At 42.4% G+C, this 24686-nt stretch overlaps 1 protein-coding gene across 1 annotated transcript in view; it reads left to right on the top strand.

Annotated features, from left to right (window-relative positions):
- Positions 1–24686, top strand: part of CDC20B (cell division cycle 20B) — a 117292-nt gene that overhangs the window by 43029 nt on the left and 49577 nt on the right. Inside the window, exons 6-7 of the mRNA XM_030191935.1 lie at positions 7578–7774; positions 20110–20204. Of these exons, the coding sequence (XP_030047795.1) occupies positions 7578–7774; positions 20110–20204 (292 nt within the window). The remainder of the gene's footprint in view (positions 1–7577; positions 7775–20109; positions 20205–24686) is intronic.

Here is a 24686-nt window from a genome sequence, read left to right as displayed (position 1 = left end):
GCCTAGCTTCAGCCATGCTTTGTCTCTGAGATTCTGCCAAGCTCCAGCTCTGCCTTGTCTCTAAGTTTCTGCCACGTTCCTACTCTGCCTTGTCTCTGAGTTCCTGCCAAGCTCCAGCCCTGCCTTGTCTCCGAGTTTCTGCCCAAATCCAGTCCTGTTGTGGCTGTTTTGCCTTGCCTTGTTTAGTCCTAGCCATGCCTTGTCTTGTGTAGTGTTTTGTTGTGTCCAGATCCAGTTCTTGTCCTTTTGTCCTGCTTGTCTAGTTCTGTCTGTCTGGCCTAGTCTTATCCCTGCCACGGTTCCAGCCTTGCTTTAGTTCGTGCCTAGCCTCAGTTCCAGTCCAAGTTCCTGTCTGGCTTCAGTTCCTGCCAAGTTTCCAACCTTGCATAAGTGCCTGCCTTGGTTTACCTTGCTTTGACTCTTGCCTTGTGCCAGCCCAGAGGACTTGTCTGCCATAGGCCCAGATGTGGTCCAAGGGCTCACTGTCTTGTGTCTGTGACAATAGTCCATCATCTCTCTTTTTCTTCCCTTCCCTACTCCCTGTGTCTAACATCTTCCCTGTATCTAGCATCTCCCCTTCTCTTCCCCAACTATTTGTGTCAGCATCTCCTCTCCCCTTCCCCCTGCCAGGCCTGCCCTCTGCCCTTGTTGATGCTACTTCCCAGGCCACTTAGTGCTTGGGAAAACACTTGCCACAAAAAATGTCAAAGCATTTTGTGGTAATTTGCACTTTCCTGTGCGCTAAGTGCGCGTTACAGTACAGTCTCAATTATCCGACATAAATGGGATTGAACTGTTGTCGAATAAGTGAAAAATTGGATAATATGGAACACAATGGTAAACCCTTAAAAATGCATGGAAAATATACATTATGCATAAAGAACAGGCATAGGGTATCTATATTTAACATAGAGTATTGTTCATTAACAATAATCAGCAGCATGTGAAGCCAGAAAACAGGAAGAGAACATGCACACTTCTTAACGGAAATGCGATGATGTCACGGGAGGGGGGGAGGGTGTCTGTCAGATATGCTGGATGGTCAGATTAGTAAAGGTCAGATAATCAAGACTGTACTGTATTTATTTTTCAAAAATATTCTTTCAGAGGGGGCATAGGCATAAAAGCGTTATTCAGCTAGTGTGTTATGATTAGCACATATAAGAGTAGTCATAGTGGGTCAGACCTATGGTTCATCTAGCCCAGTATTCTGTTTCCAACAGTGGACAATCCAGGTCACAAGTACCTGGCAGAAACCCAAATTGTGGCAAACATTCCATGCTGCAAATCCCAGGGCAAGCAGTTGCTTCCCCATGTCTGTCTCAACAGCAGACTATAGACTTTTCCTCCAGGAACTTGTCCAAACCTTTTTTAAACCCAGATATGCTAACTGTTGTTACCACATCCTCCGGCAAAGATTTCCAGAGCTTAACTGTTCGTTGAGTGAAAAAAATATTTCCTCCTGTTTGTTTTAAAGCTATTTCCATTTAACTTCCTTGAGTGTCCCCTAGTTTTTCTACTTTTGGAATGAGTAAAAATTTGATTTACTTCTACTCATTCTACACCACTCAGGATTTTGCAGACCTCAGTCGTATCTCCCCTCATCCATCTCTTTTCCAAGCTGAAGAGTCCTAACCTCTTTAGCCTTTCCTCCTATGAGAGGAGTTCCATCCCCTTTATCATTTTGGTCGCTCTACTTTGAACCTTTTCTGCTCTATCTTTTTTGAGATACGGCGATCAGAACTGAATGCAGTACTCAAGGTCAGGTCACACCATGGAGCAATACAGACGCGCCACCTGAATAATGCAGACTTAATGCAGAAGCAATTAGCACCTCCTAAATAGGAGCCGGTAAATGCTCCTGCATTAATTATTTGCAGTTGCCACACACTACTGACAACATTAGCATATGATCTGAAAATAAAATTAAAAAACCTGATTGTACTGCCACATTAAATATGAGCATCACGCTCACGAAAGCCCTCTGTTAAAATGCATTATAGCCATTTTTAAAAATGCATTTTAGTAAGAGGGCCTCAGATATTATTCTCTCCTAGTCTAAACACTTACTCCCGAATTCTATTAACGTTGCTAAAAATTAAATGCACTAATTTGGGCGTGTGTACAATTTAATTGAATAATGAGCCAATTAACACTGACAATTGAATGCTAACAATTATCAGTGCTAATTGGCATTAATTAAAATTTACATGTATAAATTTTATGCAGATCCAAAAAGGGGGTGCAGCCATTGGATGGTCATGGGTGGATCTGGGGTGTTCTCACAATTTATGCATGCTGTTATAGAACAAAGGGAATCTGCACCTAATTTAGGCACACAGATTTACACAAGGGTTTCACTAGTGTAATTGGTTGTGCCTAAAAGTAGCCACAGTTCCCAGCACTAAGCACTATTCTATAAATGGCGAGTATTTTAGAGCACCATTTATAGAATAGTGCTAAGCGCTATTTTTTTCAGTGCTGATTTTTTAAGGTGCCATTTATTGAATTTAGTCCTTAATACATGTAGCTGAGCTATGACTGGGCAGTTTCCTAGATAAATCAGATTTACCCGGGTAAATAGCTTTTGAGAATTGCCCCCCTCAGGTATTTGAATACTTTTATTCTAAGCCCTCTCTCTTTTCTTTTCTAGTGAACCTCCCCCCCTCCCCTGTAGGTGGATTTTGATTAAGAAATAGGGGAGAGGAGAAATCCTGCTAAAGAGCTTTGAAAAACACAAACAGGTTTATTCTTTCTAAAGTGAACTGTCAGTTTGCTTGCCTTAATAGAGCTACACAGGAAGGTAGCTGATTGAACTTTGTTACATTTTGCAGGAGGAGGGATGGGTCCTTCAACTTTTCCTGCATGCAAATGAAGGCAAACATACAGTTTGATGGAAGCATTTCCACACACTTTGAGGGGATTAATTCACTGAAATGAGGGGACTCGGAAAGGGTGGACTTGTAAGGAAAGGAGAGGAGGGATCTAGGCCACACAGCCATACCCATTGATTTGACTATTTTGACTAATCAGCAGGGAAGAACTTACATCTCCCACCTCGGCAAGCAAGATTGATGTGTCTGAACAGTATGTGAAGGATCAAATCACTGAATATGAATACCTGAGTCAAAGACTAACTGTTAATACTAGAGTGCATATGGTTTAAGAGGTTAAGTGCCAGTACTATTGGTGTTTGTGTATAATAGATTAATATATAAAGATCTGTGTAAAGAAAACCTGTTTAATTTATTAGCTAGCCCTGTTCACAGCAGTTTTTGAAAAATCTTTCCTGGGGGGAAAAGAGGGTAATCCCACCCGCTAACACTTTTTTTTCCCCAGGTGGAGGCATCAAGTGCCACAGTGGGTAAGGGACCAATGGAAACTGCCTTTGGGAGCCTCCAGCCAGGTTGCACCCCAAATCCAGGTGTGCCCAGTAAAGGAACATTATACTAGTATAAAATTATTTAGGTTTATGTCACATTATGTAGGGCTTGTGAGGGTAATTTTATAAGAGGGCACCTATATAGATGTAACAAAATGACATCTATTTTATAAGAACATAAGAGTAGCCATATTGGGTCAGACCAGTGGTCCATCTAGCCCAGTATCCTGTTTCAAACAGTGGCCAAGTCAGGTCATAAGTACCTGGCAGACACCCAAATCATGGCAATATTCCATGCTACAAATCCCCACCCTCTGTTTTCTATCCAATAACCAATTCTTAATCCATACCAGAACATTGCCTCCTATCCCATGACTCTTTAATTTTCTCAGGAATCTCTCATGATGAACTTTATCAACAGCTTTCTGAAAATCTAGATATACTACATCATTCGGCTCACCTTAATCCACGTGTTTATTCACGCCTTCAAAGAAATTAAGCAAATTGGTGAGTCAAGACTTCCCTTGGCTGAACCCATGCTGACTCTGTCCCATTAAACCATATTTGTCTGTCTCATGCATTCTGTAATTTTATTCTGCATAATAGCTTCTACTATTTTGCCTGGCACTGATGTCAGGCTTACCAGTCTGCAATTTCCTGGATCACCCCTGGAACCCTTTTAAAAAATCGGCGTCACATTGGCCAACCTCCAATCTTCAGGTACAATGATCAATTTTAATGACAGGTTACATATTACTAACAACACATCAGCAATTTTATGCTTGAGTTCTTTGAGTACTCTTGGATGTATGCCATCTGGTCCAGGCGATTTACTACTCTTTAATTTGTCAATTTGGCTTAGACCATCTTTCAGGTTCACCGAGATTTCTTTCAATTTCTCCACATCATCACCCTTGAAAACCATATACGGTACACACAGATTTCTTACATTTTCTTCTGTAAAGACTGAAGCAAAGAATTCATTCAGTTTCTCCACTATGGTCTTGTCCTCCCTAGGTGCCCCTTTTGCTCCTTCTTGATCTAATGATCCCACAGATTCCCTTGCAGGCTTTCTGCTTCTGATGTACCTGAAAAAGTTGTTACTGTAAGTTTTAGCCTCTGCAGCAAGTTTCTGTTCATAATCTCTTTTAGACTTCTTTATGAATGCTTTTGCCAGTGCTTAAGTTGCTTCTTATTTTTTTCATTTGGGTCTTTTTTCCATTCTTTGAAGGACAATATTTTGTCTGTAATAGCCTCTTTTAATTCACCTTTAAACCATACTGGCTGTCATTTTCTCTTTTTTCTACCTTTGCAAATATGTGAAATGCATCTGGTCTAGGCTTCCAAGATGGTATTTTTGAATAAAGTCCACGCCTGATTTAGTGTCCTAACCTTAGCAGCCAATCCTTTACTTTGTAACCATTTTAATTTTATTATAGTTGCCCTTTCGAAAATTAAATGCAGCTACAGTAGATTTCCTTTGAATGTTCATCCTTGATAGTAGCTCAAACTTGATCATATAATGATCACTGTTTTCCGGGGGACCCAACACAGCCACCTCTCACACTATGCCCTGCATGCCACCAAGGACCAGATCAAAAATGGATCCTTCTCTTGTTGTTTCCTGAACCAGTTGCTCCAAGAAACAGTCATTTATTACATCTAGAAATTTTATTTCCCTAGCACTCCCTAATGTAACATTTATCCAGTCAATATTCGGGTAATTGAAATCACCCATTATTATAGTGTTGCCCAATTTGCCAGCTTGCCTAATCTCTATAAACATTTCTTCATCTGTCTGTTCGTTCTGTCCCGGAGGATGGTAATATAGCCCTACAAGAATACTCCTTCCCATCACACATGGAATTTCTATCCATAATGATTCCACGCTGCTATCTGTTTCATGTGGAATGTTTATTTTATTTGACTCAATTTCCTCTTTAACATATAGCGCATCTCCCCCTCCAATTTGGTCCTCTCTATCATTGCGATACAATCTGTACCCTGTTAACACAGTGTCATATTGATTGTCCTCTTTCCACCAAGTCTCTGAGATGCCTATTATATCTCCTTCATCATTTAGTATTATATACTCTAGCTCTCCCATCTTATTTTTTAGGCTTCTAGCATTTGTGTACGGACACTTCAAATTGTGTTTTTTCTTTGGATCTACAAGTTGCTTAGAAGTTGACGGGGATAATGTGCATCCTTTATCCTGCTCTTTCATTTAGTGCACCTGATTTACTTTCAGCATTGTTGAAACCTCTCTACTGGGATTCCTTAAATGTCCTGTTTCAATAGTATCATTCAAGGATACTCCACACCGAACCATGCGCTTCTGGGCGACTGTCGGCTTCCCCCTCCCCCTTCAATTCTAGTTTAAAAACTGCTCTATCTCCTTTTTAAAAGTTAGCACCGGCAGCCTGGTGCCATCCTGGTTAAGGTGGAGCCCATCCTTTCAGAACAGTCTCCCCCTTTCCTAAAATGTCACCCAGTTCCTAACAAATCTAAATCCCTCATCCCCGTACCATCATCTCAACCACGCATTGAGACTTCAGAGCTCTGCCTGCCTTTTGGGTCCTGCGTGTAGAATGGGGAGCATTTCTGAAAATGCTACCCTGGAGGATCTGGACTTCAACTTTCTACCTAAGAGCCTAAATTTGGCTTCCAGAACCTCCCTCCACCATTTTCCTATGATAATGATACCTGCATGTACTGTACCAAGACAGATGACTCCTCCCCAGCAGTATTTAAGATCCTGTCTAGATGACGCATGAGGTCCACCACCTTTGCACCAGGCAGGCAAGTGACCAGGCCATCCTCACGTCCACCAACCACCCAGCTATCTTCATGCCAAATGATCGAATCACCAGCTACAACAGCTGTCCTAACCCTTCCCACCTGGGCAGAAGTTCTTGGAGACATATCCTCAGTGCGAGAGGATAGTGCATCCCCTGGTGGACAGGTCCTGGCCACAGGAGTACTTCCTACTTCACCACAGTGATGCTGTCCTTCTAGGAGGCCTCCCTCCTCCAAGGCAGCACAGTGACTGCCAGATTGGAGGTGGGACTTCTCTACAACGTTCCTATAGGTCTCCTCTATGTACATCTCTGTCTCCCTCAGCTCCTCCAAGTCTGCTACTCTAGCCTCAAGAGAACGGACCCATTCTCTGAGAACTAGGAGCTCTTTGCATCGGGCACACACATATAATAGCTCACCAATTGGGAAATAATCATACATGTGACACTCAGTGGAAAAGACAGGATAGCAGATGCTCAAGGCTGGAGACTGGGGGGGGGGGGGGGGGGATGCTGGATTCCAAGGGTGGGGAAGGGGAGAGAAGGAAGGAAAGGAGACAAATGCTCCTTAGGGAGGGAAGGGAGGTAGGGAAGGAGAGACATGCTAGACACCATGGAGGCAGGAGGTACATACTGGACCCCATGGGGGGGAGGAAGAGAGATGCTAAAGCTGAGGTAAGGAAGGAGAAGCATGCTGGAGACCATGAGGGGGAAGAGAGGGAAGGAAGGAGAGAAATGCTGAAGAGGGGTGAAGACAGGAAGGAAGGAGAGACATCAGTATGGTGACCCATGGGGAAGGGGAAAGAAGGAAGGAGGGAGGTGCTGAAGAGGGGGTGAGAGAGGTAGAGAAAGAAAGAAATCCTTGAGAATATGGGGGAAGGAAAGATGAAGAGAGATGCTGAAGAGGTGTTGAGGTGGGTAAGAAAGAAGATAAATGCTGGACATCATGGGGGGATGAGAGGGAGGAAAGGTGATAGATGCTGGATGCCATGGGGGACTCTGGGATGGTAGGGAAGTATTGGGGATGGGTTTTGGGCACCCCCAAGCATAAGGGTGTTATGCTGTCCCTGCTGTGAGTTGTGTGGTTGTAAGGTTATATTGATTTGCTTTGACTGCAGCTGCTCTTTCCCGTTCCCAAGACGTTGCTACACTAGGCAGCCACATAACTTGCCTAATGGTTATGTCAACTCTGATATGATCACACCAAAATCTTTGTCCTATTTAGTGCACATCAGTATCTTTTCCTGCCATCTAGTACTGCCACTTTAGAGTTCAATGTCCCCAATGCATGACTCTACACTTTAACCAGCGAATTTTATTTGCCAAACCTTTGCCAGTTCTAGTAAAGGTATCACTCCCTATTGTTATACTAATGTCAAATTGTGTTTTTGTTATAGATCTAAATATTCTTGACTGGAGTTCTGAAAATCTTGTGGCTATTGCTCTGGATTCTACTGTACAGATCTTGGATGGAGAAAAGCACACAGTGATTGAAATCATCCACTTTAATACAAGTTCAAAATACATTTCCTCAGTTGCCTGGATAAAGGAAGGAAGATGCCTTGCAATTGGCACCAGTGATGGAGAAGTACAGGTAGTGTATATAATGTTCATGTTCATCCAAGGTTGAGAAATTAGTTATATAACACATAATAATATATTAATGTAGACTAGATTCAGGTCCATATTTCAGTGAGTTAGAGTAATAGACAAAATATTTTTTTTAATTTATCTTGAAGCTGAGCATGTTTCAATGTGGAGTTTTTTGTCCATTAGTTGGTCTTTTTCTCCACTACATGCACTACCTGAAAGGCTCCACTTAATACAAGACTATCTTTTACTTCAGGGAGCAGGTGAAAGCTTGGCTCTTCAACCAGGCCTTTAATGGAAGAAGTAACTAATTTGTTAGTCTCAAGACTCTCACTCACACACACAAGGACTGACTCGTGCTGCATATACTGCAGCAGGACATGTTTATCCATTCCTGCCCTAGCTGAGATAATATTTAACCATCTCTCTCTGACCTCGTGTGCAGCTTTATTTAAATCAGTCACCTTACTTTCTAACTCTTACCTATCTATATGTTACATCTTTGCTTTACCCTTCACTATCAATTAAAATGTTCTATTATGTATTGTGTTGACATTGTAAGTAGTATAACATGCCATACTTTGTATTGTTATTTGAATATTTTTACTGCTGTAGCTGCCTCTTGCTCATGTTTGTTCTATTCTTACTGTACACTGCCTTGAGTGAATTCCTTCAAAAAGGCGGTAAATAAATCCTAATAAATAAATAATTAAATAAATACATGTTTTTATTGATTTACTACTACTACTACTTATCATTTCTATAGTGCTACTAGATGTACGCAGCGCTGTACACTTGATTTAAAAGGGATTGTGTGGTTCTGATAATTTTAGGGGCCCTTTTACCATGCGGTGCTAAACAGTGGCCTGTAGTAGTGTGGACACATGGGATTGCCACATGCCCAGGACACGTTATCACAACACGAAAAAGGTTTTTAAAAAAAAAAAATGATGTCAATAATGGCTGTGCACTAATTTAAAAATGACTGTGTGGCCATTACTGCCTGAGCCCTTACTTCCACCTGTTTAGAAGGTGGTAGGGGCTCATTTGCTTCTCCCGCTATAACTGGGCAGCGAGTGGCGATGGCTATGCACTGCCTGATTACCATTGGGAATGCCTACACCTCGCCCTAAAAAATAACTTGTATTTTCTAACATGGGAAATGAGGCATGGTAAAAACAGAATTACTACAGGGCAACTGGGTATGCCTGGCGGTAGTTTTGTTTTTCCACGTGGTACCTGCGCGGCAGCCCTACCACCCTTTTGTAAAAGGGTCCCCAAGTTTGTTAAAGATCACTTAGCCAAGCCTGCTATTTGGTGGGAGAACAGTGAGGGACTTTATACCCCCTTTTGCTCTTGTTATTTAATAAGGATTTATCTGTCTTTGGTTTTATGCTGACATTCAAGTTTAATATATCAGTGGTTTTGTGAAATTTTAAAAAAATTTCTATTAACCTAATATTGACCGGATAAATGTCTTGTCAGGAAATGCTAGGGAGGTAAAGTTCTTAGAATAAATGATTGCTTTATGGAAATGCTCCCTGTTCCTTGCACAGGACCTAAAAGGCAAGCAGAGCTCTGAACTCTCTACGTGTGGTTGAGATGATGGTGCAGGGATGAAGGATTTAAATTTGTTAGGAACTGAGCAACATTCTGGGAAAGGGGGAGACCGGGATAGAACCAGGCTACTGGTGCTAACTTTCAAAAAGAGATAGAGCAGTGTTTAAACTAGAATTGGGGGGGGGGGGGGGGGGGGGGGGGGGCGACAGTCGCCCAGGAGCACATGGTTTGGTGTGGAGTATCCTTTAAGGATACTATTGAAACAGGACATTTAGGGAATCCCAGTAGAGAGGTTTCAACAATGCCGAAAGTAAGCCAGGTGTGCTTAATGAAAGAGCAGGATAAAGGATGCAAATTATCCCCGTCAACTTCTAAGCAGCTTGAAGATCCAAAGAAAAAACCCAATTTGAAGTGCCTGTGCACAAATGCTAGAAGCCTAAAAAATAAGACAGGAGAGTTAGAATATATAGCACTAAATGATGAGGTAGATATAATAGGCATCTCAGAGACTTGGTGGAAAGAGAACAATCAGTGGGACACTTCATTTTTTTTAAATTACATTTGTACCCCACACTTTCCCACTCATGGCAGGCATTGGAGGGTTAAGTGATTTGCCCAGAGTCACAAGGAGCTGTCTGTGCCAGGAATTGAACTCAGTTCCTTAGGACCAAAGTCCACCACCCTAACCACTAGGCCACTCCTCCACTGTGTTAATAGGGTACAAATTGTATTGCAATGATAGAGAGGATCGACAAATTAAAGCGTAGTAAATCACCTACACTGGATGCAATACATTCAAGTGTACTCAAAGAACTCAAGCATGAAATTGATGATCTGCTGTTAGTAATATGTAACCTGTCACTAAGGTCGTCCATAGTACCTGAAGATTGGAGGGTGGCTAATGTGACGCTGATTTTAAAAAAGGGTTTCAGGGGTGATCTGAGAAATTACAGACTGGTAAGCCTGACATCAGTGCAGTGGCGTACCTAGGGTAGTTGACACCCGGGGCCGGTCATTATTGAGCATCCCCCCCCCCCCCAAATCCAGTACTAGGAATGCCGAGAATACAAAACACTCAGGACCTATAGAGCAATTCTACCATACCATAAGCAGTCATTTATACGAGTCACACAAGGAAAAGGAAAGCATCTTAAACACTACAGTGAGCACTAGAACATCAATTCACCTATTGTAAAATGAAACCAGACAGAATAGTACAGATCGTCGATCCTGCACAGTCAATGCCAACCGAAAGCCATGTCTTTTTCACAAACACAGATACACCCTAATCCACTATAGAATAAGTAATCATAAACTTTCTATTTAGACAAAAATTAAACTGAACCCCCAATGCCAGACTCTGCATACAATGCAACACCACAGAAACAGAAACTGTCCCCTAGTACTGTGCAAAATATAAAGACAACAGATGTCAATTTGAAAAAAAAACCTAACAAGTACCAATCACCACTTTACAAATTAACAAATAGAAATAAAACAAATATAGAAAGTAAAATAATACCATTTTATTGGACTAATACATTTAGCTTTCAGAGGCCAAAACCTCCGTCCTCGGATCAGTACAGTATAGTGCTGTTACAGTATCCTATCCTGACCTGAGGAAGGGGGTTTTGTTCTCCGAAAGTTAGTCAAAATGTATTAAAATTAGTCCAATAAAAAGATTACCTTATTTACATGTTCTATTATAAACATTTAACACATCTATAATACTTTATCCTAAAGCAAAAAAAATAAAAAATATATATTTTATTTACAGTTTGTTGTCTCTGGTTTCTGCTTTCCTCATCTTCTTTTCACCGTCTTCCTTCCATCCAGCATCTGTCTTCACTCTCTCTCTCTCTCTGCCTTCTAGTGTCTGCCCTCTCTGCCGTTCCTTCCATCCACTGCCTGCCCTTTCTCTCTGCCCCTTCAATCCACCATTTGCCCTCCCTCTCCCATCCATCCAGGGTCTGCCCTCCCTCTCGCTCCCCCTTCCATCTAGGATCTGTCCCCTCTCTCTCTCTGCCCTTTTTTTCATCCCCCAGTTCCAGCCCCCTTCTCCCCTCTGAACACCCCCACCCCAGTCCCCTTCTCCCCTCCCCTTCTCCTGTCTGAGACCCCCACCACAGTCCCCTTCTCCCCTCCCCTGTCTGAGACCCCCACCCCAGTCCCCTTCTCTCCTCTGAACACCCCCATCCCAGTCCCCTTCTCCCCTCCCCTTCCCTTCTCCACTCTGAGATCCCCACCCCAGTCCCCTTCTCCCCCCTCCCCTGTCTGAGATCCCCACCCCAGTCCCCTTCTCCCCTCTGAGATCCCCACTGCAGTCCCCTTCTCCCCCCCTCCCCTGTCTGAGATCCCCACCCCAGTCCCCTTCTCCCCTTCTCCCCTCCCCTTTTCCCCTCTGAGACCCCCACCCCAGTCCCCTTCTCCCCTCTGAACACCCCCACCCCAGTCCCCTTCTCCCCTCCCCTTCCCTTCTCCCCTCTGAGATCCCCACCCCAGTCCCCTTCTCCCCTCCCCTGTCTGAGACCCCCACCCCAGTCCCCTTCTCCCCTCTGAACACCCCCACCCGAGTCCCTTTCTCCCCTCTCCTTCCCCACCTCAGTCCCGTTAAAACCGGCGAAGCAGCGTCGCAGGCAGCGCCTCGTGCCCTGCTTGAAAAAAAAAAAATCAAATCTCCTTCCTTCTCCTCGTCTTGACGTCGACTCGGGCCTTCCAATCAAATTGATTGGAAGGCCCGAGTCGACGTCAAGACGAGGAGGAAGGAGATTTGATTTTTTTTTTTTTTACAAGCAGGGCACGAGGTGCTGCCTGCGACGCTGCTTCGCCGGTTTTTTAAATGTGCGGCGCCGCGGGAACGGCCATGGGAGGCGGGGGGAGCAGAGCACCCCCACCCACTGGCACCCGGGGCGGACCGCCCCCCCCCTTGGTACGCCACTGCATCAGTGAGAGATAAAACAGTGGAAACTATTATAAAGAATAAAATTACAGAACACATGGTTTAATGGGACAGAGTCAGCATGGGTTCAGCCAAGGGAAATCTTCATTTCTTTGAAGGTGTGAATAATGGGATAAAGGTGAGCCAGTTGATGTAGTGTATCTAGATTTTTGGAAAGCTTTTGATAAAGTTCCTCAAGGCAATGTTCTGGTGTGGATTAGGACTTGGTTATTGGACAGAAAACAGAGGGTAGGATTAAATGGTCATTTTTCTCAATGGAGGAGGAGTGCCGCAGGGATCTGTACTGGGACCAGTGCTATTTAACATGTTTATAAATGATATAGAAATCGGAACGATAAGTAAGGTGATTAAATTTGCAGATGACATAAAACTATTTATGGTTGTTAAAACACATGCGGACTGTGAAATATTGCAGAAAGACCTTAAGTGATTGGAAGACTGCGCATCCAAAAGGCAGATTAAATTTAATGTGGACAAATGCAAGTTGGTGTACATTGGAAAGAATAATCTGAATCATAGTTACCTGATATTAGAGTCCACTTTGGGGGTCAACACCCAAGAAAAAGATCTAGGTGTTGTTGTAGATAATATGCTGAAATCTTCTGCTCAATATGTGGCGGCAGCCAAATAAGCAAACAGGATGCTAGGAATTATTAGGAAAGGGATGGTGAAAATACTATAATGCCTCTGTATCGCTCCATGTTGAGACCTCACCTTGAGTATTGCATTCAGTTTTGGTCGCCGTATCTCAAAAAATATATAGCAGAATTAGAAAAGGTTTGAAGAAGAGCAACCAAAATGATAAAAGGGATGGAACGCCTCTCATATGAGGAAAGGATAAAGAGGTTAGGGCTCTTCAGCTTGGAAAAAAGAAGGATGAGGGGAGATATGATTGAGGTCTACAAAATTCTGAGTGGTGTAGAATGAGTAGAAGTAAATCGATTTTTTTACTCGTTCCAAAAGTACAAAGACTAGGGGACACTCAAGGAAGTTACATGGAAATACTTTTAAAACAAATTAGAGGAAATATCTTTTTCACTCAATGAATAGTTAATCTCTGGAACTCTTTGCCGGAGGATGTGGTAACAGCGGTTGGCATATCTGGGTTTAAAAAAGGTTTGGACAAGTTCCTGGAGGAAAAGTCCATAGTCTGCTATTGAGATAGACATGGGGAAACAACTGCTTGCCCATGGATTGGTAGCATGGAATGTTGCCACTATCTGGGTTTCTGCCAGGTACTTGTGACCTGGCTTGTCCACTATTGGCAACAGGATATCGGTCTAGATGGACCATTGGCCTGACCCAGTATGGCTACTCTTATGTTCTTATGTAGCTAGTTCAGAAACTGACAAGAGGGAGCTATGTAAGATCTGAACTTTAGTGGAATGCAGAACTTGGTGGAAGAGGTAATGGTTTTGGTGCCACTTGGCAATAGTGATCCTACCTGTCACGTCTGTGGTCGTGACCCCTCTCAGGCTTACCTTATTTCTGGCGGTCAGCTTCTAAGCTGGCTTTTGTCTATTCTTCCTGAGTTAGCTCTGTCTCTGTGTGCTGGCTGCTTCCAGCATGGCTCTGATTGCTCCACTGTGCTGCACCTGTGTATGTTGAGCCTCTCTGTGCTTCAGTATGCTTTCTGCCTGCTTCTTGGTTTGTGCTCCCCTCACCCTCTGGTGGCCAGAACCGGTGGCTGCCATAGACTGTCTTGCTGTCCCTACCCATTCCAGGCTTCAGCCAAGTCCGGTCCGGATCTTCCAGGCTGCCAGACTTGTCTTTCTTGTTTGTGCCTGAGCAGCACCCGTAGTTGCCTTGAGATTGCTGCAGCTGAGCCTCAGGTGCTGATGGGCTTTATTAATCACCTAGAAACTTCTGTGTTTGCCTTTGCATCGTCTAAGGTCCTTAGTATGTGGGTGTGCTCTGTGCACTTCTGCCTAGTCCAGTTTATTGTCTGAGATTCTTGCCTGATTCTAGTCTAGTCTTTGTGTAGTTTATCTTGTACTGTATTGCTTGTTTCCCAGTCTGGTTTCTTGTTTGTATTTCTCTGTCTAGTTCTTGGTTGTCTGTGTTTCTTGTTTAGTGGCTGCCTGGCAGCTTTCAGTTCTGTCTCTTACCTGTCTGTGTTTCCTTTCTTAGTGGCTGCTTTGCAGCTTTTAGTCCTGACCCTTAAGCCTGTCCATTTCCTGCCTAGTGTAGTATTGTCTGTCTGTGAGTCCTAGCCCAGTTTCCTGCCTTGCTGCCCATGTATATTCCTTTCCCCTCTGACCCTCAGTCCTTGTTCAGCCTAGTTGTATCCAGAGCCTGCCCTGTCCGGTAAGTCCTGCTGGCCGCCTACACCCAGGGACTCAACTCCTGGGGAAGGGCGGTCAAGTGCAGGTGAAGTCTAGCTGTCCCTGTCAGAGTGCTGCCTTGTCTCTGGTGTGGGGTGATTTTGCCTGCCGCTGCCACTCCTCGGCAGTGGCCCAAGGGCTCACAAATCTAGTTTCTGCCTTGAAAACATGACACTACCATGATCAAATTTGAGATAATAAAGCACTGAAGACACTAAAGAAATCTTCTATAACAGTGTTAACTTTTGAAAGGGAACAATGATAAAATGAGGAAAATGGTTATAAAAAAGCTAAGAGAGAAGCTGCAAAGGTTAAGAGTTTAAATCAGGTTTGGACATTGTTTAAAAAATACCTTTATGGAAGCCCAGACCAGTTGTATTCCACGTATCAAAAGAGATGATTGGAAAGCAAAATAGCTGGCATAGTTAAGCAGTGCAGTGAAAGAAGCTATTAGAGACAAAAGAACATCTTTCAAACAATGGAAAAAGGATCCAGGTGAAGAAGACAGGAAGTAATATAAGCTCTGGCAAGTTAGATGCAAGGCACTGTTAAAGAAGTCTAAAAAATAATTTGAAAAGAAGATTGCTGTAGAGACAAAAACTCAAAGCAAAAACGTTTTCAGCAGAAAGCCTACGGGGGAGTCAGTTGGACTGTTATATCATCAAGGGAGTTCAAGGCCATAGTGGAGAGACAAAATCAATTCTTTGATTTAGTCTTTACTAGGGAGGATGTAAGGGAGGTATCTGTGCCATAAATTGTATTTTTGGATGACAAATATGGAGGAACTGAAAGAAATCTTGGTGAACTTGAAAGATGTAATACTCCAAACGACAAATTAAAGAACAGCATATCACCTAGACTGGATGGTATATACTCAAGGTACTGAAAAAACTCAAAAATGAAATTGCAGACCCACTATCATTGAAATCATCCATGGTACCTGAGAATTGAAAGGTGGCCATTGTAATGCCAATTTTTAAAAAGGGTTCCAGAGTGATCTGGGAAACTACAGACTGGTAAACTTGACATCAATGCCAGCACAATTATAAACATAATTACTGAACACATAGACAACAATGGTTTAAATGGGACAGCGTGAACTTCGATTCAGCCAAGGAAAGTCTTGTCTCACCCATTTACTACATTTTTTGAAGCTGTGATTAAGCATATGGATAAAGGTGACTAGGTGAGCCTGTTGATGTAGTGTACCTAGATTTTCAGAAAGATTTTGACAATGTCCTTCATGAGAGACTCCTGAGAACTTTAAAAAGTCATGAGTTAGGATGCAGTTTTCCTTTGTGGATTGGATACTGGTTAAAAGACAGAAAACAGAGGGTAGGATTAAATAGCCAATTCTCTCCATGGAGAAAGGTGAATAGTGGAGTACCACAGGGATCTGTACTGGGACCAGTGCTTTTTTAAACATATTTATAAATGATTTGTAAAAGTGAACAATAGTTAAGTTGTGATCAAATTTGCAGATGACATGAAACTATACACAACTGTTAAATTGCAGGCAGACTACGTGAAATTGGAGGAGGACCTTGGGAAGCTGGAAGACTGGGCATCCAAATGGCAGATAAAATTTAAACCTTGATTCTATAAAAGCCACCAAAAATTCCATGCACAAAATTTGGTGTGATCCCAACTTGTACATGGAATTTAGTTGAATAACGAGCCAATTAGTGTCAATAATTGGCTTTTCAATTATTGGTACTAATTAGATTTGTTATGTACATGCTTAAACTTAGGCACAGGATTTGCACCTAAATTTTATGAGCAGCTCAAAAAAGGGGGTGCAGAAATGGGAAGGTCATGGGCGTTGGAAGGTGAAGTGTAAGCACGGTTTTGAGTTATGCCTATAATTGGGGTAATGCGCATAAATTGCACCAAATTTTCATTGGTACAGATGGTCATGCTTAAATTTACACATGACTCCATTAGCTAAGTGGAATTCTATAAACTGAGCCTAACTTTAAGCGCGCCTTATAGAATAGCACTTTTTTCGGCACTGATTTTTTTTAGGTAGTATATAGTTACTTTTTTTTAGGCAGTATATGAAGTCCTCAATAAACATAAACATAAATAATTCACCCCTTAATTTGTACAAGTGCAAAGTGATGCACATCGGGAAGAATAACCCAAATTATAACTACATGATAATAGATTCCACGTGAGGAATTATTAGGAAAGGAATAGAGAATAAAACAGAGAATATCAAAATGCCTCTGTATCGCTGCATGGTGAGAACACATCCTGAGTACTGTGTGCAGTTCTGGTGGCAGCATCTCAAAACAATATGTAGTGGAACTGGAAAATGTACAAAGAGGAGGGACCAAAATGATTGAGGGGATGGAAAGACTCATATGAGGACAGGCTAAAGAGGCTAGGGATCTACAGCTAAGAACAAAGAGAGCTGAGGCGAGATATGAGAGAGGTCTATAAAATCCTAAATGAATCTGCACTTGGCCCCTAGGCTACATTGTAAGCAGTATTGTGGAAAAACATTAGCATCATACCTCTGTTATTTGAATGTACTAATGCGTACTTATTAGATGCTTCATTTGTATTATGTTGACACCGTATTATAGCTCTGTTATTTTGATTTCAGTGCTGTTAAATGTGTATATTTTTGATCCTATTTCATGGTATTCCTATTATTAGGTTTCAATTTGATGTTAAGTTTACATCATTCATTTTATTTATATTTATATTTATACTTGGTCATTTCACTATTGTTATGCTGTTAATAAAATGGTAAGTTTTATGTTAAATTGTACCTGCTGTACACCACCTTGGGTAAATCTATTCATAAAGGCAGTTAATAAATCCCAATAACTAAATAAATGCAAATTGATTGTTTATCAAAAAGTACAAAGACTAGGGGACTGTCCATTGAGTTACGTGGAGGGGCATAATTGAACGGGGCGTCCAAGTTTTCCTGAGGACGTCCTCACAGGACATCCCCACGAAGGGGCGGGGAAACCTGTATTATCGAAACAAGATGGGCGTCCATCTTTCATTTCGATATTATACGGTCGGGGATGCCCAAATCTCAACATTTAGGTAGACCTTAGAGATGGTCGTCCTTAGAGATGGTCGTTCCCGGTTTTCAGTGATAATGGAAACCGAGGACGCCCATCTCAGAAACGACCAAATCCAAGCCCTTTGGTCAAGGGAGGAGCCAGTATTCGTAGTGCCCTGGTCCCCCTCACATGCCAGGACACCAACCGGGCACTCTAGGGGGCACTGCAGTGGACTTCATAATTTGCTCCCAGGTGCAAAGCTCCCTTACCTTGGGTGCTGAGCCCCCCAAAATCCACTACCCACAACTGTACAACACTACCATAGCCCTAAGGGGTGAAGGGGGCACCTACATGTGGGTACAGTGGGTTTCTGGTGGGTTTTGAAGGGCTCACATTTACCACCACAAGTGTAACAGGTGGGGGGGAGGAGGATGGGCCTGGGTCCGCCTGCCTGAAGTGCACTGCACCCACTAAAACTGCTCCAGAAACCTGCATACTGCTGTCATGGAGCTGGGTATGACATTTGAGGCTGGCAAAAAATATTTTTAAAGTTTTTTTTAGGGTGGGAGGGGGTTAGTGACCACTGGGAGAGTAACGGGAGGTCATCCCCGATTCCCTCCGGTGGTCATCTGATCAGTTGGGGCACCTTTTTGAGGCTTGGTCGCAAGAAAAAATGGACCAAGTAAAGTCGGCCAAGTGCTCGTCAGGGACGCCCTTCTTTTTTCCATTATCGGCCGAGGACACAGTCCCGCCTTTGCTATGCTTCCGACACACCCCCTTGAACTTTGGTCATCTCCACGATGGAAAACAGTTGAGGGTGCCCAAAATCGGCTTTCGATTATGCCGATTTGGGCGACCCTGGGAGAAAGATGCCCATCTCCAGATTTCTGTCGAAAGATGGGCACCTTTCTCTTTTGAAAATAAGCCTTATAGTAGCACATATAAAGCAATAGAAGAAAATATTTTTTTTTCACTGAATGTATAGCTAAGGTAGACCTGGGGAAAGCCATTGCTTATTCCTGAGATTAGGTAGCATGGAATATTACTACTTTTTAGAACTCTTTCATGAACTTGTGACCAGTGGTGTAGCTACAGGGGGGGGGCACGGGGGCCTGGGCCCCTGCATATTGGCTCTGAGGCCCCCGGTTTGGCTGGTGGGGGTCCCCAACCCCGCCAGCTGAAGCATTTATCTGTCCCGTGCTGTCTCATTTTGCCTCTCCTGTTTTCAGTGGTGCTGTGCATGCTCTCATTTCAATGATTTTCTTCAGAGGTGGATGATATGGGGATCATAAGGGGGGATTCTAAAATTCAAGGGGGGTGGGATGGGGGATCAGAACCGGGGCCACCGGACCTTGATGGCCGCTACCTAGATATTAACCAGGCACTGGCCAATATTCAAGTCAGTACCCGATTAACCTCACTGCATAAAGTTAGGTCAGCCTTTTTCTGCCTTAACTTTATGCAGTTGCCTAGGTCACCGCTCCACCCAAATTCCACACCTGGCCCACTTCTAACCTCGCTGATTAGGGGATGGCCGGTTTGTGGGAATATTCAGCTGCTCTGTCCAGCTAAGGACTGCTGAATATCCCTGCTTAGCCCCAACCAAGTGTTTTAAATGGCCAGGAGCTAGTTGAATATCTACCTCATAGTTTAGAAAGGATGCACATACATCACAACTCTAACCTTGATCCACCCTAACCACTCCTCTGAGACCATCTACAGCTGTATTTATGTTTCAGTATGCCTACTTTTTGAATGCAGGCAGAAAATGAATTGTTAGACATAATAGGCATCTCAGAGACCTGATGGAAGGAGGAAACCCAATGGGACACCATGATACCAGGGTATAAATTATATCAAAATGATAGGGTAGATCACATGGGTAGAAGGGTGGCACTGTACGCTAAGAATGGCATAGAGTCAAATAGGATAAAAATTCTATTGGAATAAAATGCACTGTTGAATCTTTATGGAGAGAAATTTCATGTGGTTGTGGTTTATTTGTACTACTATTATTGGTGAGTGACATTTTTTCGCAAATGACAGCCCATCCCTAGTAAGTTTCCCCATTATAATTTTGAAATGGCCTGGTCTCTGTGGGGAAGTAAGTCCTTGGGTGGAGTTATGAACTTTATCAAGCCAGCAAGTGGTTTGGTATACAAGGGGTAACGTTGCCATTTTTCCCATAAGAACTGCATGTGGTTTGTGTTTACGTTTGTGTCCCCCTCCCCCCTTTTTATAACTTTGAAACAGTTGGACCCAGCTGAACCAAACTGTGTGTGGATGTAGTTTCTTGGGCAGGGGACATCATACTTTTCAATCTTTCAAAGTTAATAAGTTAAGGGGGGGGGGGGGGGGGCCACAGGAAGGGGCAAAAATAGCACTTTCTTCTTAGATGTAGAACTAAAACTGTCTGGAATGTTAGCCTTTCTACTTGTCTTACTTACTTTCTTTTTGCTTATTTTGCAAGTTATGGGATGTTGAAACTAAGAAGAGGTTAAGGAATATGTTTGGTCATAAATCCCTAGTTGGAGCAATGAGCTGGAACCACTATATACTTAGCAGGTGAGCAATAAAATGATAAAGAAAATAGGAAGATAAAATGAATCAAATTATTAAATTATTTACAGACTGACTGACACCCTTGAAAAATTCTCAGAAGCTCTGTAAGTCCCCTCCCCCCCCAAACCTGATCCTAGCAGATCTGTCCCTGGCATTTCCACCTCTCCAGCCCTGTTAGTCCATCAAAGTGACTCAAGCAACCTCCCCTTTTCCCTTTCCTTCTGCTTGCCCCTCCTGGCTTTCTATTTTCCTGCACCCTCTGACAGTTGTAGTCTCTTCAGTTACGGAATCTTCATGGCAAGGTGTGCTTGGGTGCAGATGTGTGTGTGTGAATCTCACCACATGCCACCGGACAAGATGGCAGTGAAAGGTACATAATTTGTGAGAATCTGTAGAATAGCAGTAGAACATCTCTGGCTGGTTGTCACTCACTAATAGTGTGGATGCGTATGCTTGCATGCATCAATTCAATTACTAGGGGCCTCTTTTACTAAGCCACGCTAGGCTCTATGTGCGCCCAACGTGCGCCAAAATGAACTTACCGCCCGACTACCGCATGCTTCTTGCAGTAGTTTCATTTTTGGCACGCGTCTGCAAAATATTTTTTATTTTTGGACAGGTGCCAAGTGGCATCTGACGCGCGTAGGTCTTTACTGTGCAGATTGCTTACCGCTAGGTCTATGACTGGTGGTTAGGTCAGACACCCAAATTTTGATTTTGCCACAAGTCCATTTTTGGCAAAAATTAACAAAAGGCATTTTTGGTACGTGCACTGAAAAATATTTCTGCTTGCGCCCAAAACCCGCGCCTACACTATTGCAAGCCACTTTTTACCGCGGCTTAGTAAAAGGACCCCAAAATGTTTCAAATACTATAGAGGATGAAAGAGTCCTGAACTGCTATGGATTTACAGACTGTCTCACTGACATAGACTACTGTGGATTCTTTTGGATTCGTAATAAGTAAATGAAAACCTTTATTAGAGGAGCTAAATTCTACAATGAGTAGGGTATATACAATGGTTAAGACATATACAATGATTAGCTGTATACACACAATGATTAGCTGTATAAACAATCATTACATCACTGGTCTCTACATCTAAGCAATGCCAAGAGTTCTTAGACCAGGAAAGAAACAATACATACACTATACATACAGCATCACTGGTTCAGAAATCTCAGGCCCTTATCTCATCAGCTGGGAGGTCCATTACAGCGAAGGCTCAGTCTCCTTTCAACCAGAAACAAACCCTCTGCACAGCACATCTGCTCACAGATGAACCCCGACTCTGCTGTGACAAGCCCTCCCTTTTTATTAGGCTCTTAGCTCATGTCCAGAGCTAAGGAAAGTTACAGAATGCTTCTAAGGAAAATTACAGAATGCTTCTCTGCTTAGGACTGTGGGAACGTGGTCACATGATTTCCAACTCCAGGTGGCCAGGCTGGACCTGGAAACAAGAACCATCCTCCCCTTTACATACCAAATTAGTTAGAACCGTGTCTTATCTTCTGCATTCCAACTTGTTTTTTTGTATTTACAAGAAAAGTTACTTTCGGTCATAGACAGAGTTGAAAAACAATCTTTTAAAATTCACTTCCATTACTATCGGTCCTTGATTTTCAACTCTGTCTGAACGACAGTCCATACACAAGTCACCACTCCACATCAGGCAAAACAACCAAAAAACAAGATAGATTATAATATACTGAGCACTAATTTCAACAAACATACTAAAATTAACAGGAAGTATAATCCAAGGGCAAATGGTAATAATGCTGCCCACTAATAACTAACCAAATTCAATATTACAAATATTAAACTACACAATTTGCCCATAACAAAAGAGGTCAGTGCACAAGGCAGTATTTGAAATTCTTAATCAGGTTGTGGAAGGAATCCACCGGTGAAATTCACCGCCACAAGTATTCAGAGTTAGTCATCTTGAGCCTTATTCCGTTGTATAAGGGCAAATAAATGTTACAACATGCAAGTAGTAAATTATGCTATATTAATTTCTACTTGTAAACTATCTGAGTATAATTAAAAAAACCTTTATCATATTGCAAAATAATAAGCTAATTAATGTCAGTTCTAATACATTTTGTTTTGTCTAAAGTTTCAGCATCAATAGCATTTATTATCTCTACACCTGTACCACAAGTTCCTAACAATGTATCATACTAAACTCATTTTGCTCTACAATTAAGGCAATTAAGAGTACTACAGTTTTTACACAGGTCTTCATAGGTGTAGTGTTCACATAAGAAGAATATAAACATTTGCTAGTAACACATTGGTGGTGTAAATGTCAACAATGTCCGCATTTTTGGGTCAACAATGCTGTATTGACAGTCTCTGACTTGTGCAAGTCATATTAAACTTATTCATGTGACAGGACTTCTTTCCATATTTGAGTGTTGTTGACAGTTGCCACACAACACATCTAGTTAGCTGAACATGTGTAATTATTTTGTTGTCAGATTTCACGCTGATTCTTCCACTGCCAAATCAGCTTGCCTTGTCTTTCGGTGGTAAGATGTAGTCGTCCACCGGGGGGTTATGGCAATACCCAAAGACACCATAAGAAGGAGGATTATACTGACTCTTACAAGGATCTATAAATGAAACATATTAATAGATTAATTACTCTAACATATGTTTTTTCTGACCTCTTTTAGACCCCTTCTGGACTCTTCCAAATGGGGGGGGAAACATCTCAAGTTCATCCAAAAGGTTCTTTAAAGTTTCCCTCCAATCCCAGGGGGGTTGGTTTTGGGGAGACATCAGGAGCCGTAATTCAAAACTGATTCCCATGACCACTGCTTTCTGGCTTTCTGGATCTAGGTATATCCTGGGCCATTTATGTTCCCACATATATATATATTTTAATCTACTCTTTGTGGTTCAATGAGTGTGGCTTATTTGTGCATAGCAGATAATAAGGAAAGAGCACATATAATATAATATGTAGGAATAAAGACAAAGATAGTTTTCAGGAATAAAATCTTATTTATTCTTACCAAGAGAAAGTCTTCAATTCAATACATACATCTGGGTTCAAATGCACAGAGCTCTGCTGTCGGTCAAGTGTTGAAAAAGCTTCTAACTTCTCTGTCTGAATGTTTGCCCTTTTATAGGCAAAGATCTCAATAGATGCCTATGGCAGTACCTATTTTTTTCCATCTTATTACCCAATATCTCTGTACCAATTTCCGGCAGATGGTCATTTGCACTTTTTTGTAACATCTTGTACCAACTCTTTCCTGTTCTAGTTATTTTGAAACATTTCTTTTCCCCCCCAGGTGTCCATCTGCACCCAACTGTCTTTTCCGGTAAACATCTCTTGTTTTTGCTATTTCAAAACTTCATATCATTTCCGTCACCCTGAACATCTTGACTTTATCTTTTATAGAAACATCCAGTTTCACAATCTATTTTTATATAATCTTATGACTTGTGTGCCATGTTATAGGAATACAAGCTAGATTTTACAAACCATTTTTATCTATTATTCTATCATCATGTATGCTATATTCAATTTGTAATTTGTTTCAGGTTTTATTAAGACTTCATCATATAGTCCTGCATTTGCAGGTTCTCAACTGTTATGCCATTAGTGGGTTATCAGGCCTAGTCAAGGCTTCTCTGCTGACCAAAGTCCTGTAACCTGGCTTACCACCATTCCAGTGGACACTCTAGCTCTAATCCATATTAACACATAGTAACATAGTAGATGACGGCAGAAAAAGACCTGCACGGTCCATCCAGTCTGCCCAACAAGATAAATTCATATGTGCTACTTTTTATTTGTACCTGTCCTCTTCAGGGCACAGACTGTATAAGTCTGGCCAGCACTATCCCCGCCTCCCAACCACCAGCCCCGCCTCCCACCATCAGCTCTGGCACAGACCGTATAAGTCTGCCCAGCACTATCCCTGCCTCCCAAGTACCAGTCCCACCTCCCACCACCAGCTCTGGCACAGACTGTATAAGTCTGCCCAGCACTATCTCCGTCTCTCAACCACCAGCCCCGCCTCCCACCTCCGGCTCTGGCACAGACCGTATAAGCAGTGGCGTACCTAGGGTAGTTGACACCCGGGGCTGGTCATTTTTTAACACCCCCCCTCTCCAAAATCTAGTACTAGGCATGCCGAGAATACAAAACACTCAGGACCTATAGAGCAATTCTAGCATACCATAAGCAGTAATTTCTACAAGTCACACAAGGAAAAGGAAAGCATCTTAAACACTACAGTGAGCACTAGAACATCAATTCACCTACTGTAAAACAAAACCAGGCAGAATAACACAGATCGTCCATCTTGCACAGTCAATGCCAACCGAAAGCCATGTCTTTTTCACAAACACAGATACACCCTAATCCACTATAGAATAAGCAATAATAAACTTTCTATTTAGACAAAAATTAAACTGAACCCCAAAGATGCCAGACTCTGCATACAATGCAACACCACAGAAACA

The sequence above is a fragment of the Microcaecilia unicolor genome, chromosome 2, assembly GCF_901765095.1.
Source record: "Microcaecilia unicolor chromosome 2, aMicUni1.1, whole genome shotgun sequence".
Lineage (NCBI taxonomy): Eukaryota > Metazoa > Chordata > Amphibia > Gymnophiona > Siphonopidae > Microcaecilia > Microcaecilia unicolor.
Note: the sequence above shows the minus strand (reverse complement) of the source record. Positions and strands in the feature narration are given on the sequence as shown.